General features: G+C 42.3%; 1 protein-coding gene across 1 annotated transcript in view; it reads left to right on the forward strand.

Moving 5' to 3' along the window:
* Window positions 1–17,668, forward strand: part of BEND5 (BEN domain containing 5) — an 885,667-nt gene that overhangs the window by 786,289 nt on the left and 81,710 nt on the right. The window contains exons 10-11 of the mRNA XM_039556517.1: window positions 3,466–3,618; window positions 17,363–17,525. Coding sequence (XP_039412451.1) covers window positions 3,466–3,618; window positions 17,363–17,525 — 316 coding nt within the window. The remainder of the gene's footprint in view (window positions 1–3,465; window positions 3,619–17,362; window positions 17,526–17,668) is intronic.

Raw genomic sequence — 17,668 nt, forward strand, 5'->3', positions numbered from 1 at the left:
TTCTGCATAAAGGCTGAAGCAATTGTGACTATGAGGCTTTGAATTACCTCTGAATTTATTCCCACTCTCACTTGCAGGTGCTGCAGCAAGAGAAGCCCTAATGGGGGTGGGTTGTGCTGTGTAGATACTGGCAGATACCCCTGGGGTATGGCAGCAGATAGCAGTGGGTTAAGTGTGTTTGCATGTGCTCATGTAAATGCAAACATACATTTATTTACTTCATTCTCCCACTAAAGTTCTCCTACATCCAAGAGCAACAATTTCAGAAGGTGACCTCTCTGCTGACTTTGCTGAAATTGCCATCAGTAGGTGACATTATATATTTTATAACATGTTAATTCTGTGATCCTGCCTGAATTGCTGGAGATCAGTAATTATGTCAAAATCTTCCAGAGAACCTCAACTGAAATATAAAACTTTATTCCTTGCTTAAATTTGTTGTGTGGCAGTGGGGGAAACAGTTCCTACATGTAAAGCACCTATGAATATGTATGACTCTAAAGAGGGAGAAGAAATACCAACCATTATTGTTCAGGAGCATAGCATAATTCTTGTGAAGCTTGTGTGCAAACAAGTTGTCTACTACTTGAGGCACGAGGTGGTAACCCTTTAATGTCACAGAGACTGGGCTGTTATTGTCCATTTTAAGGCCAAAATAGCTTTGTGTCTGGGAATAAAGGGACTTTTTCCATTAGGAACTCATGTGTTATATCAACAATGCACTGAATTATTTTGTTCTGTAATGGAGAATGCTCAACGTGTTTCCCTTTGATAAAGTAATGAATGTGAGGAAGAGAAATGTGAAATACTGAAATGCTGTTCGGCTCACAGCCGTGTCTGGAAGTAGTACAACTAACCAGCAATGTTAAAAAACATGCTGAATAGGATGGACAGTTGCAAGTTTGGACTGAATTTAGTGCACAGGAATATGTGAAATAGAGATTTTTATATGTTCAGTGGGAGGATAAAGAACAAAGACCAGAAAAAAACCCAGTCAAATAATTATTGAGGGCTAACGTAAGAAATTACTTTTTAAATACCTTGAAATGAATGACTGGAAAAATGTTTTTGAACACTTGTTTGAGTGATGAGTTACCTGTTTAATGTCATGGCTGCCAAATAAGAGATCTGGAAGCTTAATCTTCAGGTGAATGTGACATCTGTGAAGGACACTCTTCCCTCACAGATAACCATTGCAACCAGATTATTTGAAAATAGTTTTGATGAACAAAAAAAATATCTTCAAAGAAATTTCAGCGCACCAGGAGACTTTCTAATATTCTCTGTGACACTTCTACCAACATTTTTTTTGAGTGAGGATCCTAGGAGAGCTTAGAAAATACTCCAGGGACGCTGTGTTAGAGTGGATAACTTGATAATTGAATACGAAGCTGAGGCTCAGGTCACTCATGTTCTGCAGGTGAATTTCTTGCTGGATAGCCTATGGAAAATTATCTTAGTAATCTGTGCCTCTGCATCTCTGTTTGTGGCCACCTTCTTCTGGAAACAGCTTGAAAACTATAAAGTACACTATGACACACCACAAATCCTGCAGTTTACACCAGCAATTTTATTTGTGTTAAGTCACAAATTATTCTAGTCTATTGTTATATATCTCCCTGTGCTTCTCAATTACTTTATGTTAGTAACTATGCTCCTATAAAGAATTCTGTCTGGTTGTTCTAAAATAAGTATGACTTAGGTCACTGACTTCTGTGTGAAGGACATTCATGCTTTACAAATACCCAGTTTAACTAGATTATCTGCTCACTTCATCAAATCACTGTTTTGAGACTCTACAACATGTTCTGTTTTATGGTGATATGCCAGTGTGCATCTGATCTCATCAAATTCTGTTTGTGATGGGGAAATTATCTCATGAAAATAGTATTACTTAATCTTGGTTTTAATTTCTGTTTACTTGGAGAGGAAGAAAATCCTGTGTGGTGTTTCATGCTGTCAATGCTAATCTTTCTCCTCAGTGCTGTATCTCCAAATAGCAGATGTGTGCTTTATTGTAGGGCTGGTCCTCCATAGCACAGCAGAATGTTTTGGCAGAAGAAAACAATTTATTGTATTAGAGTCAAACACAATCAAATGTTCCCTTCCCTATGAAGCGTGGTCAGATATTGATATTGCATTAGCTAACATTTTAACATAGCAGAGGCTTAATAAGGTACATTATTACTCTCTCTAGGCTGTTTAATTAAACTAAACAGTGGCTGTGTATTATACATTGGTTTTCTGCCAGGGGAAGGTAAATCTGTATTATATTAGTGTCACATGCCAAATGATGTTCTCCCTTCATCAGAGGTTCTTTAGAAGAGCTGACACTGCTGTCACATGAGCTGCATAATCCAGCCTGCCTTCCACTGGACTGTCCCATAGCTCAGTATGCTCCACCAGCCCGAGCAAGCTTTGTGTGTAGGAGAGGCTTGTGGCTGCAGAGCTTCATGTTGTATTTCAGTACAGGGATAAGCATCATCAGCATCATGCTGCCAACAGAGCTCTGCCCCATCCCTCTGTTGAGGCAGGGACATCTGAGCTCTGGGCACCAGGATGGCTCCAATGGCCCCATGCTGGCCAGGTGACAGGGGCGGGCTTGTCACGTCATTTGTTCAGGTCTGGAAGTTGTAAGGATTTGGGGAAACTGGGTAATCCAGTGGCATCTGCTCTGGTATCACTCTTTAGTGCTGGACAGTGCCACCCACTGCTGCTGATGGTGCTGTATGCAGTGATCCAGGTGAACATTCCCTCTTTCCCACTTATGCCATGGGAAGGGTATGGGAGAGCAGGCACCTCTCTGCTATGGGGTCCTGCTGTCTTCTTTTAAAGCAGGAGTTGGTGCAGAATCCTGTAGGGAGCTACAAGCAGAGAGGCCTTCCAGGCACTTGCTTGGGAGAGTTGTTCTGTTGAGTTATGCTAGAAAGGAGAGGAAGACAAAACATTTGCAGTATTTCCCCTTATACACAGAAATAAACTGCACAGGAAATACTGGTGTCTTTTTTACACAATTTTGAGCCCGTTTCACCTGGCAGAAGGGAACATCTGCATAATTCAATGCAGAACTGTGCAGTGATGGCAAAACTTTGCCCAAATAATCGTGCTCTAGAAGTGGAAGGTGCATATTTTTATCACTGGCAGTAAGCCCTGTGATACTGTTCACAGTGAACGGTAACGTTGTGGCTCTGTTTTTCACAGTGTCCTGTGTAAAATGTTCCAATATTCTCAAAAAAAGCTAAAGAAACATCTGTCATGGTCCTTTGTTGTATTTCACATGCCCCCACAGGGAGGCAGGGATGGTTGGCTGCATCACAGTGAGATCTTTAGCGTGGCTCCCTGATGCTGGCACCATGGATGGGTTCAAGAATGGCAGGATTGGATTTATGGCAGGCTTCACCTGCATAACTCAGTTATGATTTATCTCATGCTGAATGTTTTGTTGTCGTTGTTTTCCCTCTACAGAAGATTAACCTGGAGTTCTATATTGACATCCATGCCCACTCCACCATGATGAATGGCTTCATGTATGGGAACATCTTTGAAGACGAGGAAAGATTTCAGCGACAGGCTATTTTTCCCAAGCTACTCTGCCAGAATGCTGAAGACTTCTCTTATGTAAGTCATGTGTTTCTTAATTAATTTTTTCCTAGTTTTCCTTTTTTTTTCCTTTATGATAAATCTCTGGCTTCATTCGATTGAGTGAATTTTATTTCAGTATGAATAAAAGGCTACTTAAAAATTTTTTTATTAGCTACCATCTTCCCTCTTATACTTACGTTATCCAGCAGTGGTAAGTTGTGATCTTATTCATGTTCTTGGATACCAACACAAACAGGTTCTTTGTCTTCTGTATATTAGCCTTTGGTTCTGAATTACTGAAACACCCTGTTTTTCTCAGATCTTTTGTCTTTTGAACAACTGGATCCACTTTATTGTTCCATTGTTTATATTAATTTGTCAAAGTTTTTACTTGTACACTCTAAATAATAATATGCTAGCAAATAGAAACAAAATTAATTAGTTTTCAAGAAAAGGTTAGAAAGGTTAGATAACCTGTGTTGGAAGTTGTGGCGAAGGGAATGTATGCTTTTGAAATTTTTTGATATTACCATAGAAAACTGTTCTGCAAGAAGATTTACAGCTGTCCAATACTTACAACTTGGAGCTTGGGAAAGAGGAAGCTGGGTTCCAGGAGCAGCCTGTTCTTACCCAAGGAGACCTCAGTGATTGAGTTTCTGGTCTGCACCTGGTTGTTTCAAAAGCACATTACAGATAAGGGGCATTCACAGATCACAACAATGAAAACCTGCAATTGATAGGAGTTGAGAGATTCTGTGCTCGAGCATGGGATTTCTCTCTGCTACTGTGGGAGATTAGGAATTCCTCTTAGCACAAGCCTTGGTTGACGAAGGGAAAATCTTTGAGAAGATGATGGAGGAAATAGAAGCCAATAGCTAAATAAACAGCACATCTCCCTTTTGACTCTCTAGCCCAGAGTTCCACCTAGGTGCTACTGGCACTGGGTACATTCAGCTTCCCCCTGACATCTTGTTGGTCTCTTGAGGCTGGAAGCTCTTCCCCTGCTATCTGTCCAGGCCATTCTTCCTAGGGCAGCTGTGCAGATGAAAGTGTTGGAAAAGGGACAGCCACGAAGTGTCTGACAGGTGTGAAGTGACTACATGTCCCCAAATAGGAAGGTCTGTTTTCTTGTTTCCAGCTCCAACCATGTGTGTTATGTGACTGGTTGGAAATATCAGGTGAAGAGAGGAAGGGAATCCAAAATCGGGGGGAAAAATGTGCTGAAGACTTAAAATAGTGTATGTAAATATGCCCTATTGCCCACTCAAAGGGAAGGGGGGAAGTGCATCATTAACATTACCAGGCTGGTGTTTGAAAGTGTGGGAATGGACCACTGTTGTTACTAATTAATTTTCCAAAGCTTCAGGAGGTCTCATTTACATTGTATGCTGCTGCGGCCATTTGTTGGGATTATAATACTTCAACAGCAGCACTTCAAGTGAAAACTGGCGGCTGCATGAAGTGTTGTCCATAATTGACTAGCTCCATGTCTTCACACAGCACAGAGACAATGTTCCATTATGTTATCCATTGACAGTATCATTGAAAAGATTACTCTCCTTAAAGCATCTGTCAACCTTGATTGATTTACAAGGGACAAAGCACTGAAAAGATTTGAAGTGCGGGTACAATTTTTGCCACCGTTTAGCATACATAATGGTTCTCCTTTGATGTCAAAAGCTCATCTTCTATTAATAATGCAGAGGGATTTTGAATGCAGGCTACTTGTATGGAGTTCCACACTAATAACCTACTTGCTGTGAAATGGGATTCACTTTGGAGAAGCAGTCATTTGGGTTTTACATGTTCGGAATGAATCCCAACTCAAAGGGATTTCTTTCAGTGCTCTGCATGATTGCAGCTGAGCCCGGCACGGGTTAGGGAAAGCAGGCAAATCCTAGTCTGCTCCTCCAGCCGAGAATCTGGCAGGAATCACGCAGCCAGATGCAAAAGAGCATGAACAACAAGCCTAAGATGATGCGATCAAATGCCTTGTGCCGTTTTGTCTGGCAACCTTCTATTAATATACTTCAGAGTGCATTTCATGCCTGGGCTGCTTTCTTCACCTGTCATTTCCAATAGGCCTTTTTATTTAAATGACAGCATCCAAGGGAGATTGGTGATTAGAGTAGGGGATGGATAGGGGATTTGTACCCACACGCCTGTTGTAGGACCAAAGGAGAGTCACTCAGTGTCTCTGTGCCCTATCTGCTAGGAAAAACACTTGACCCACAGCTCTCTGGAAGGCTGACTGTGGTTCGCAGGCATAAGTTGTGAAAGGGACCAGAAATTCCTCATTTTTACATGACTTCAGGAACACAGGCCTGCCTTTGGCTTAGCTGTCAGCATGTGAAGAGGAAAGTGAAAGAAGAGCTAGGGTGTTTTGCTCACACATAAATACATGAGACATTCTTAGGCAGCTGCCTGGGCAAAAGGGACAAAATCTATAAGGAAAACATTTTATATTTTCAATGTTTAAGAAGGATATTTTTAAACACTGGGGAGTAAATATAATCCATATGAAAGCTCTAGCAGTGAAAGCTGACAAGCTCTTTTGAAAAGCTGACTCATTGGGTTTTAGGAGCAGCTGTTGACACCATGTCTGAGTGCATTACACATCAGCCACGGCTTGGAGTAGTTGCAGTTTTTGTAGGGATGTTCTTCATTTGACCTTTCTTGTTTGGCAGAGTGGATTAGTCATAAGGACCAGACACAAGCATTTGAGCATTTCAAGAACCTGCTAGTCTTAGGGGTGGCTAATTTTGACCTTTGTGACAGTATGAGAGGAGACCATCTGTTCTCTCTGGTTCATTTAAAGGAAACAACTGCAGCCGATCTTGGGTGGCTTTATCACTTTGCAAAGATTGCTTTCCTTTGCAGTTAAAGATCAGCCAGAGGCACTTGGCCTGATCTGGTCAGTTTGGTTTTTTCTTTCCTTTGGACTCTGAACTGGTGGCACTTGGGATACATTTGAATTCTCATGTCATTTTCTTGTATTCGACCTCCCAGCAGAGAAGCTTCCTTAGAAACACTGTTTGACCTTTGTGTGCCAGGGTTAGCCAAAGGCCCTGATACCAGCTTGGGGTCCCATTATGTTGGGCACTGGGTAACTGCTGAGAAAGTCCACAACCCCAAGAGCTTCCAATCATGCTGAAAAAGACATAGAAAGTGGGTGAGAAGTTATTTGCTTGAAGAAATTGGAGAATAAAACTTGGATGTCCTAAGTGACAGACTTATTTCTTTGTCATCAGTTCCCCGTTTTATATCATGCTCACACTCAAGAATGAAGTTTCTAGACAACAATCCACCCAGTTTCCTTTAGGGAAGCATGTTGTTAACCCCAGTGCCATAATGCTGTGACCTAAAACATGTTTTAGAGACTATCATTGTCTCAGCAATATGAGAAGATGCAGATATGGAATGATTTGCACTAGCACTTTTTGTGGTGGTTTTTTGTTCGGTGGTTTGTTTTTTGTTCAGATATCAAACACAGAGCAATGAAGAAAAACATTTTAATCTCTTTCTATTTTCTGCTGCCTTTCTTTGATCCACAATCTCCAGGTCTGCTGTTCTCATTTTCACAGCTACCCCCCACCCAAGCTTTCTTAGGGAAGACGTGTTTGTTCCAGCAAACCTCCTCCCATCTACCTATGGCAGCCACTCTGGGCTGTTATGATTTACCCTGGCTGAATACCTCCCTCTGAAGGCAGTTGTGGTGCAAGTGCCCGAGGCAGTAATACAAACATTGAAGGATCAAATCCCAGTAATCTGTTCTGAAATAACAAAAAACCAGCTTGTGTTGCACATGGCTGGACAGGGAAGAGGAAGCAGTAAGAAAGTTGCCCGCAATTTATCCTGAAGTAAAATCATACTCACTGGCGTCAGCACTTCCTAAGTGCCTCTCTGCTGTTTTGGTGAAAAAAGACTCTTGTCCCAGAAAGGCAAAAGCTGCTGTGTTCAGGTAGGTTTTGTTAACATCATGCAAGCTTAACAGATCTACTCAGAAATCTCTTAAAACCTGAGCACAACAAATGATCCTGCCTCCCTTTTTGTAGTCTTGTACCAAGGCATATCCAGGAAGACAAATATAGCTATTATATGCTTTAGCACCCCTCTGGGATGCATTTCTGCTTGCTGCCTCTTGGACGTGTTGCTCCATAAATTTATTTATTTATTTATTTGTTTGTTTGTTTATTCTGGAGGCTGGGTGAGCCAAGACAGGAAATGTGTTTCTGGTGGCACAGGGAACAGACTGTAAAGTCTGTCCTTCTGAGTGTTACAGGCTTTGGTCTCACAAGAACTCTGCCTTTTGGAGAGTCTCAGTGAAATGAAATTGTTCCATTATGTTGTGCTGCACCAGTTCACCCCTCCTTGTATGCTGAGGATTGAATTTGTATTGCAAAGAAAAGAAGAAGGAGACGGGGGAAGTGTTGGAACAAATGGATTTCCTTTTAGTACCTTCTTGCCTTGTTGTTTGTGCATATAGGAGTTGACAGTACCTTCTCCATCCCCACACAGGCAGAAATTTAGAATGTACACAGAAGAAACAAGTTTTCATAGCAATTTTATGGTGTATTTTCAAAGACCATCATTACTCTTACCTAATGTCAACAGCCTCCCAGAGCAGCAGCAATGAAAGGAGCTGCTGTAGATTCTCCTGCAAGCTTCCTCTCCTGCAGAGCACCACAAATTCCCTCAGCTGGGACAAACTGTGCTGGGAAGGAAGGGCAGGAAGCTGGTTAAGAACTGGACACCCGTCCCCCTGGAAGGATATCTTTTTGGGTATTACCTTTTTAACCACGTGATATTTTAACATATGTAGAATACAGGTCTGGATCAGAGAATTGTCCTGGAGCAGTGAGGGAGCCAAGAAGGAATGTGAGCAATGGGAAGCATTGGGTTGCTCTGGGAGCAGCAATCTGTCCCTCCTTAGGAAGGTTTTGATCCCCTGATTTAGGCCTCCAAGTGAGAAGAACTTCTCTTTGCCACAGAGCAAAGCACTTTTTTCTGCAGACTATTCAAAGCAACTGGGTGCATGATGGCTGTATTTTCCTTTTTGCTTCTCATTGTCCTAGTTTTCTGTCATTTGTATAAATGATTATGAAAGCACTCCCAGGAGACCGTGCTCACGCTCATGAAAGTATTGTAAAGAGAAGCATTGCAGGCTATTGCTGGAGGCTATTTTATTGTATATTTTGAGGAAACGTCTCGTTTTTTACTGACAAATGGAGAAAGTGAGAACTCCAGGGACCTGAGTTATTTTCTAAACAGTGTGATTATTCTATAGGGCTTAGACTAGGAAACGCCACCATTGGCATCTTTGGGGGAGGATGTGCTCTGAGAAGCAGAGGCTGCTATTAGCAAAAAAAAATGGGGGAAGAGCAGACCTTTTCTTCCTTATTAACCTGAAGCACTTTCAGATCCCCTCTTTGTGTATATCACTGGTCACAGCTTGGGTTGGCTCTTAAAAGGGAGATAAGTTCCAGGCTAACTCTGGTTAATGGGTGACAGGATAATGTTTGAGTGGGTGACATTGTCACTTGCAGTTAAGCAAACTTCTGGTGATGGGGTGATGCAGACTCACTAAGGGAGGGGCTGAGAAGACCTGAGGAAGGATGTTTTGGGATACAGCACACTCTTCGTGTGTGTGCCCAGAATGGCAGATCCAGTAGCAAAGAACTCTGACTTAGGTTTGCTTTCAGGATGGGGTAGAATCTGCCTCCTCCTCTTGTTTTTTCCAAGTAGGCTGTGATGGGCTACCCAGCTCTGTGGGGAAGCCCTTGTCTGGCTCTCTGAAGGTCTCAGGCAATGCCACCCTGCTTTGTTTGGCTGCAGGTGTTGTTTAAGGAGCTCTCTCAGAAGAGCTGCTGGTTTGATTTGGATTCCAGTCGTGTTAGCTGCTGTGCTAAAGCCAGTGAGCTCAATAAACAACTTCAGAGCTGTAGCACCCGGGGAGGTGGGAGCCAGGAGCACAATCAGTTTCGGTGCACGTGGGGAAGGGTTCTGGGGAATGTGAAATGTGGGGACAAATCTCTGCACTGGTGCTGCCAGTGTAACTGGTGCAAGGTGCAGGCACCTCCATCAGTCCTGGAGCTGTAGAGCAGGGCATGGATAGTAATGAGCAGTAAAAAGTGCAGCTATTGTACTTCTCGCAGGTGAACAGCTGAAACCCTGAAGCATGAAAGCCAGTTACTTTTCTAGCTGCAGAATTTCTTAAAAAAAGAGAACTAATATGGTACTTTTGGTCTTGAGGCATAAACTGAGAGCTTATAAAGCTCTCTCCTTCCAACCTCTCTGCTAATGACCATGCAAATATGTGTTTTTATCAGGAAACTTAAGCAGGCATGACTGAAAGACACTTGGGAGGGGGAAAGATCTGGTATTCCTTCACTGCACATTAGAGGGAAAATGAAGCCCCTCAGGGAGCAAATGTGTGTGTGGTGACAATGTACCTTTAAACTGTTATTTCTCTGAGGAGATTTGCACTTTAAAGCCTGAGAATGTGGTGCTAGGCAGGTTGTGTTCATGTTACTCCTACAACAGTGATGCTACTTCTAAGAAAGGGTGGTTGCTCTCTGCTTTCCACTGAGCAGGAGGAAGAAGGCAAAAAGAGGGAGTAGAATGGTTAAAAATCTCTTAGGACTTGAGGCTATTTGGCCTTCAAGTTTCAGTTTTAGGCATTCTCACATTCTAGGAGCAGGTCAAACTGTTCCAGATCTCCTCTGCATGCCTCTCCTCAGATTTCTGCAAAACAAACTCGGTATCAGAGAATGTTCCCCAGCTAAACCCAAATTTTGCTGCCCATCTCAGTGTTTCCTACCAGGCACAGAAATTATGAAACAAAATGCTGTCAACTGCAGAGCCTTCTCTGAGAGTGAGTGAGCCCTGTTCACAGGAATATCAGTCCAATCTGCCTGTTCCCAAGGGATCTGGAAAAGCTTCAAACAATGGAATTCCTCTTTGAAATGATCCTGAACTTTTCTAAACCTCCTCTTCCCAGACTTCAGTAGTCACAATTGATTTTGAGATGAAACAAGTTTTCTTCCTGTGCATCAGAAACACGGCTAAGCTGCAAGGTGAGATGAATCGTGGAATAATTTTGAGCTCTGTTCCCATTTCATCACACCTCTGCTCCCAGAATCCTTCCTCTTTGCCTGCTACCTCCTTCAGATCAGCTGTCTGCTTTGGGGATTTATGCTGACTGTGGCTTGTCAAATAAATTGGACGAAGCCTGCGTGGTAGCAGCCTCCCAAATGCCGTAATTTCCAAGTCTCCAGACCCAGTTGGCATGGAGCTGATGATAGTCTATCACAAAAAAAAAACCAACAAAAAACCCAAAAAACCACCCCAAACCACACTAACACATCTACTTTCCAGTCTAGTAATAGACTTAATGGAGCTGGTGAGAGGTGGGTGTGATGAGAGAGTTAAGTTGGCCTTTGAAGTGAGAAGTTTGCTCAGTGCTTCCAGAGAAGTAAGGAGGTAAGTTTTGCTTGTAAAAGAGTTTGGTGGGCTACCAGCTGCAAGAATGGCAGGGTCAAAGCAGCTGGACGCATCATAGCAGGAATCAGCTCTACTCACATGAGGAAAGCAAGCTGCCAGTTGCACCTGTTTAAAGCTCCCTGTGGAGGGGCAAACAGAAGAGCCACGGTTTGTAATATTGCTATTTGCAACCTTCCATGGCAAAGATTCCAAAGCCAGTGCATTTCTGTGCTCTCTCTCTAACTTTTGCAGCCTTCAATAAAGTGTTCTAGAAAATGAGAGTGAGTGAGTTATGGCTGATACTGTAAAACTGCTCTCTGGGATGGATTTGGCACTGTCTGGGCTCCAGTTCATTTCCCAATGGCACGTCTATTCTTCCTTGATGACAAGTGTGCCATTCCTTTTTTCTAGAGCACTAACTTTTTTATTACCACTTTTTTTGCCACACTGGGGCACTGAGTTGAGGGCTCTTAGAGGTCAGACCTGCTTTGGAAAAAAACCTTTTCGTCTATGAGGGCAGCAGCAGCAGACAGCTCTGGTGAGGTTATGAGTCCTGATTGCACTTGGCCATTGCTGCTGTTAATCAGTGAAGAACATGAAACAACTTGTATGCATAATCCCAGCTTACCCCAGTAGGTAAACTGTTCATTTCTTAACCAATGAATGAGCAAAATGTGGGCAGTTTTTCTGGGTTTGGAGTGGGGTTTTTTAGGAGTAGTTAGGCTCAGTTGTGAAACACAGCTATGGAAATGGCATAGGGTGACCCAGCATATTTCTAATTATGTGTTGTGATATGAAACCATTCTCTAATTATGAATCCTCTTGGTGGTTTTGTCTCTGCTTTTCTCCAAGAAAGATTTCTAACATCATTCTCTGATTCTTGAGCATGCAGTTGTACATGCTACATCCTTTTGTAGAACACTTCCTGGACCTATATCATCTGCATATATCAACAACTTTAAGTAAGATCTCTTTATTCTGAGTTTCATGCAGATACTTTGTGTGTGAGGAGAAATGATCTTCTGGGAAAAATTCCTGTGCACACTAGAGCTCAGATTTTTGAAGATGTATGCAGTTTGCTACTTTCTTCCACAGGCACATCCATAATCAGTTGTGTTGCAGGAGATGTGAACAGCTGGTAAAATCTATCTCTTGGATTTCGGGAACCTCCCTGGACCTTGCTATGCCAGAAATTCATCTTCTGCATTCTGTCAAAGCCTGGGACCAGATTTCTGAGTGGTTGGCATTTTTCTGAGTGATTTGTACTTTTTTTATTTTCTTTTCTTGCTGGGTTGGAGGAACACCTTAGGGTTGGTCAGAAATGATGTGGAGTGCATACCCTGGATCCCACGTTAGGAGCCTGGCAAGGTCTGACTTGCACTGTGATCATACCTTGCTCCTTTGTTTCTTCATGTGTTGAGCAATTTCAGAAGATGACAAAGATTCATTCCCCAGCAAGTTCTGGATGAGAAAGTCCCTTTGTCCTGCTGTCAGTGAAAGGTAGAATGAAGCTCCCATCCATCACTGGCTGGACACAGCCTGCTTGATAGTTCATTCCTTTTTGTCATACCTTCTTCTACTCAAAAGTGGATCCAGTTTTACTGGGGCTTGCCTCCAGTTTTTCCTTTTGTGCAACCTGTGGTTTTCTGATGCTGAAGCAAGACAAGTCCCCTCTGTGGTCAAACACACTGAGGAGGAGGTCCCACCATGCTGCACCTCTCAGATTCCAAGCCCATCAGGTCTACAAAGGGTGGACAGGGGCAAATTCAGTTTTAGATGTGTGAGAAATGTGCTGTTCTCCCTCTTCACCCTTTGGAGCCGCTCTTGTGACTGATAGAGGCACTCAGAGGCAGTCAGCACCCTGCTGAATTTGTGAACATGGACTGCCCAAGGCATTCATTCCAGTCGTTGTTAGAGGGAAGATGGAGCAGTGCTGAGAAGCCAAGAGTATCCCTCAGCCCTGTGGGAGCTGCCCAAGCTGTTGAGCTCACAAACTGGCTACCAGGGGGCTGAATTCACTGAGGAGAGACACTGTGGGATAGAGTGTCCTTACCAGCCAAGGAACAGGCACTTTGAGAGGTCTGACCAAGGGCCAAGATTTTTTTCTGCTTTGAAACCACTTGAGAAAGAATTTACATATGATTTTTTTTCTTTCTTTCTTATTTCCTTCCACACATCTTTGTCTTCTGCAGTGTCTGAATAAGGACCAGTTGGTTCACAAATGTCTCTGTACTGTCTGGCTGTTCAGGGTTCCCACTCTTGCCAGTGGGGAAACTGGTCACACAATTTCACATTCAGCACAGCACGGGGAGGAGGAACGAAATCTGGTAGGGAGGCCTGGGGAGGCTGCCGCTAATGCCTGAGGTGTAGAGAGAGGGTCAGCACACCTTGAGGATCCCAGAGGTATTTGATATCTGTTTTTCTGGTGAGTTTCTTCCCACCAGAAAGTAAGGGAATCCTTCGCCCTTCCTTCTCTGCTCTTTTAACACTGGATTTCTTGGCAGCTTCTGATTCTGTGGATAGGTATTTGTTCACTGAGTTTTCTCACACCAGCTGGGAAGCAAAGTCCTTCTGTGAGCTTTAATGTATCTGTGTGTTTTAATAATGCATTACTGTTGATTTTATACAAATATCACTATTTAAGAACTTCAAAGTCTTTGGTGTTCCCCCCACCCTCCAGACTGTACTTCTCACTGCTGCTGTTGCTAACACTCCCATGCGTTTCAGCCTTGGAGAAATAAATATTTGTTTAGCTGTTCTCCTGCTGTGCCTGCTCAGTGCATTTGTTTAATGATGACTTCAGTTCAGCTCTGCAAGGGGTTTAGGGAAATAGATTCTCCCAGAAAAGCAAGAGACTCATTTGCAGACAACTTTTCCTGTGTTCTTTCCCCCCTCTTGCCACCCCCACCCCTTTTTTCCCCGGATTAGGGTTTGATTAAATAAATGTGCATGGGCAAAACTCCAAGTTCAGCTGTGGTGAGGAGTCAAAGTTTTGCCTATTGTGGTTTTTTTCCCACACCATTTATCTTGACCTAAAACAGGAGCAGAAGGTTAGACTCAGCATGTACCTGCTGCTCTTTCTTGTCATTACCTAAATTTTCTTTAACCTGTAATTTTCTTTTTTCTCCTCTAAAATATCAAATCACATTTTGGTTTATAACATTTGCTCGAGAGCCAGGCCCAAGCTGCTGTTTCAAAACTTGTATTTGTCATGTTCTACCCCAACTGTCCTGAGTGAAATGAGAGATTATAGCTTTTACTCAAGACACCAAGTTGGCCTATGTCATCAGATTTTTTTTTCAGAATGAGGACAATGGTAACCTTCAAAATCTACATTTGTGCACCTAAATGAAGGTTTGGCTTTTTATTCCTGGAAATGCAGTACCACTTGGCAAAGAAATGAACATAGGATTTTATTAATGCCATTGCCATTTCAAGTAATTTTGTACAGCTGAAACTGAAACTTCTATTAAACAAACATCCACAAACACACACAAAAAAAGGAAACCACCCATCCCTACAAAAACAAAACCCAAAGCCCTAAGCCCCACAAAACAGAATTATAAAAATTCAAACTCTGGAAAGTTCTAAATTTTGATTTTGCTTTGTTTTGGGTTTTCTTATTTTTATTTTTTTACCATTTATAAAACCATCAGTAATATTTAAACTACTTACGCTTCACTTTCAAAATACAGCAAGCATAATTTTGCCAATAACAAGATTCAACTTCTGCTAGAAAGCAAAAAAACACTTCAGCGAAGTAACACATCAGACTCTCTCTTCATATATTTCCAGCTGACAAGGCTTTAGCCTATAGCAGAATTTTTTTTTTATTATGCTTCAGTGCATGACCTGGCACTGGTGTGGCTGAGTTTCATCTGACTACAATCACTCTGGCCCTCAAAGTCATCCCACTGCTTTTTTATTTGTATGATATTCAGAACCTCCTCCATAATGATGATTCATTCCACAGTGTGTCATCAGCAAATTTTGTTGGCATGGTCTTCCTTTACCGTGCCAAGAACTGTGATGAAAATATTATGTAAGATTTATCTCAAGAATTATCTATTAGGAATTCTGCTCATAACTTTCTTCTAGCCTGATTAAAATAATGGGAAATAGGAAAAGGATTTCTTGTGCAAAGTGTATCCCAAAGACACGAGCTATACTCAGCAGATACTTGTCTAATTTGTTTATAAGCACAGTTGATAAGATTCCATAATCTTCACAAATGTTCCATGTCAGTGAGTCTCCTACTCACTGAAGTACTTCTATCCCTAATGTCTTCCCTGAGTCACCTCCTCCCACATTTTCCTTGTTTTCCTTGTCCCAAATACAGCCTCAGAATTAGCTTAGTCCCTTTGTGAGTGATGCTTCTGCACACAAACCCCAATATCCTGTCCTGAACCATTTGTTTTCTTGTTCCTTTGTTTCCATCAGCAGCGGATGCTCTCATGCATTAAAAGTTCCACCACAGGCATTTGTTCAAACATGATGCACCGTGCACCAAAGCCGACGTTCGCTTGGCTCAGGAAGCAATCCCCAGAGCATGATCATCTTCCTCTCTGTTTCTGAAATTTAACTGAGGACAAAGCTATCCTCAGTTTCAGGATCTCAGTCTTTTGAAGTTTTCTTTTGCAGGAAGCCAGAGAACATTCCCTCTAAGTATTTATCCCATATATCACATTAGCAGTTGATTTCCCCAACATTCCTTATGAGTGCTTTATTTCCCTGTCCCATAGGCGTTCAGAATATCCTGCAGGCTTCTGCCATGCAATTTGGCAGAAATTATATGATATCTACATAGCAGAATGCATTGTGTGTACAAATTACCATGAAACTAAATATTATGTTACCAAAAAGACAAGAAGTTGTATTTGGAAACACCTATATATAATGCTAATAAGAAACCCAATTCCATTTTTTTTCTAATTAACCTGGAAAATCTTACTTTTACAACACGAGAGACACTTCAAGACATTCAGAATGTTAATAAACCCACAGGTATTTCTACTCTTTATATCTTCTGGTATACACTATTCATCAAGAATTGTTGCTCATTTCAGTATTAGTTTGATTTTCTCAGTCTAGAGAAGTTTTACATTTTGAAACATTGCATCTCATTTCTTAAATGCAAAGGAAGTTTCATTTTCCCCAGTTTTGGTAGGAGGTGGACTTCATAAATTTTCACATTGTGTTAGCAAGGAAAGGTTGCAGCCCTAAGGCTCCATAGGAGGACACTGGACAGCTCAAAGAATTCACCATGGGCACAATGACTGAACAATGAGCTGTGTTAACAGTCCTTTGTGTTTCACTGGCAACATGAAATTCTTACAGCAGGAGATACTATGACCTTTTATGCAACAGATCCAAGCTGGATCATTTTTTTGTGGTTGTCACTAGCTTGTGCTGAGCCCAGATTGGCTTAGTCTAATGGTTATGAGCTTTCTGAATAGACTCTGAAAGTCAAAATGAAATCAGAATCCATTTTTCTGTCTAGTTGGTAGGAACAAGCTCTGAGACTTCAATAAACCTGAAGATGAACTGCCCTTTAGTCTCCGGATGTCGTGCCTTCAAAGGAGAGCTAAAACTCATTTATGGAAATACTTGGAGTCCTCACCTCCACCCCTCAAATGAATAGTTATAAAGCTGTAGGGTTCTTAAAGCCAGATCCTCAGTAATAGCACAAAATACTGCCTTTTATACTGTGCTGCTAATGCTGTAGAATAGTGAGGTAGATTTTTCCACCCAGAGAGCAGCACCCCGTTAACATTTAAGTTAGTGAAGTGGAAATTTCTGTGACCTAATTTAAGAACCAGTCAAATGTCTTAGGTGAAAAAGTTCCACCAAAACATAAATGCCGCTGTATTTCTGCTTTGATTAAGAGTCCAGGTGAAGGGTGGGGGAATGGTTATGATACAGGAGGGGAATGCAGTGGAGACGAAGGAATCCAATATCCAAGTAATGGCACAGCTTAACTTCTGAGCATGGGGGATCTGGAAGGCTCGCTTTCAACTCGTGCATATGACAGCCTTGCTTTGTGTTATCCCAGAGGGAAGAAGAAAAGCTGATATTAATGGTGAACCAAGATGAATTCTGTGAAAGTCTGCAAGGCATCATTTATAGCCTGTGTGCCAGAGCTGTGCTTCCCTCCAGGCCATGATCAAGAAACAGTGCAGTCTCACACAGTGTAAATGAGATTTGGCAATGTGGGTGAAGCTGCTTTCTCTGTGAAGAGACTCCTTCTCTTGCTCCCCTCCTGAACTCTCCTCGTGTCCCTGTGTTCTTGCTCCTGCAGTCCAGCACGTCATTCAACAGGGATGCTGTGAAAGCTGGGACAGGCCGGCGCTTTCTTGGCGGGCTCTTGAATGACACATCCTCCTGCTACACTCTGGAGGTCTCATTCTACAGCTACATTTTGGGTGGAACTGCTTCTGCCGTGCCCTACACCGAGGAAGCCTGTATCCTTTTGAAATCCATCCTCCTCTTGCAGCACACGTGAACCAGGCACTTAAGGTAAATACTTCTGTCTCCATAAGAGTTTGCTAAGATAGAAACACACACAAGTGGAAATGTGAGTCTGTTCCTGATGCTTTAATTTCCC

Source organism: Corvus cornix, chromosome 8, assembly GCF_000738735.6.
Source record: "Corvus cornix cornix isolate S_Up_H32 chromosome 8, ASM73873v5, whole genome shotgun sequence".
Lineage (NCBI taxonomy): Eukaryota > Metazoa > Chordata > Aves > Passeriformes > Corvidae > Corvus > Corvus cornix.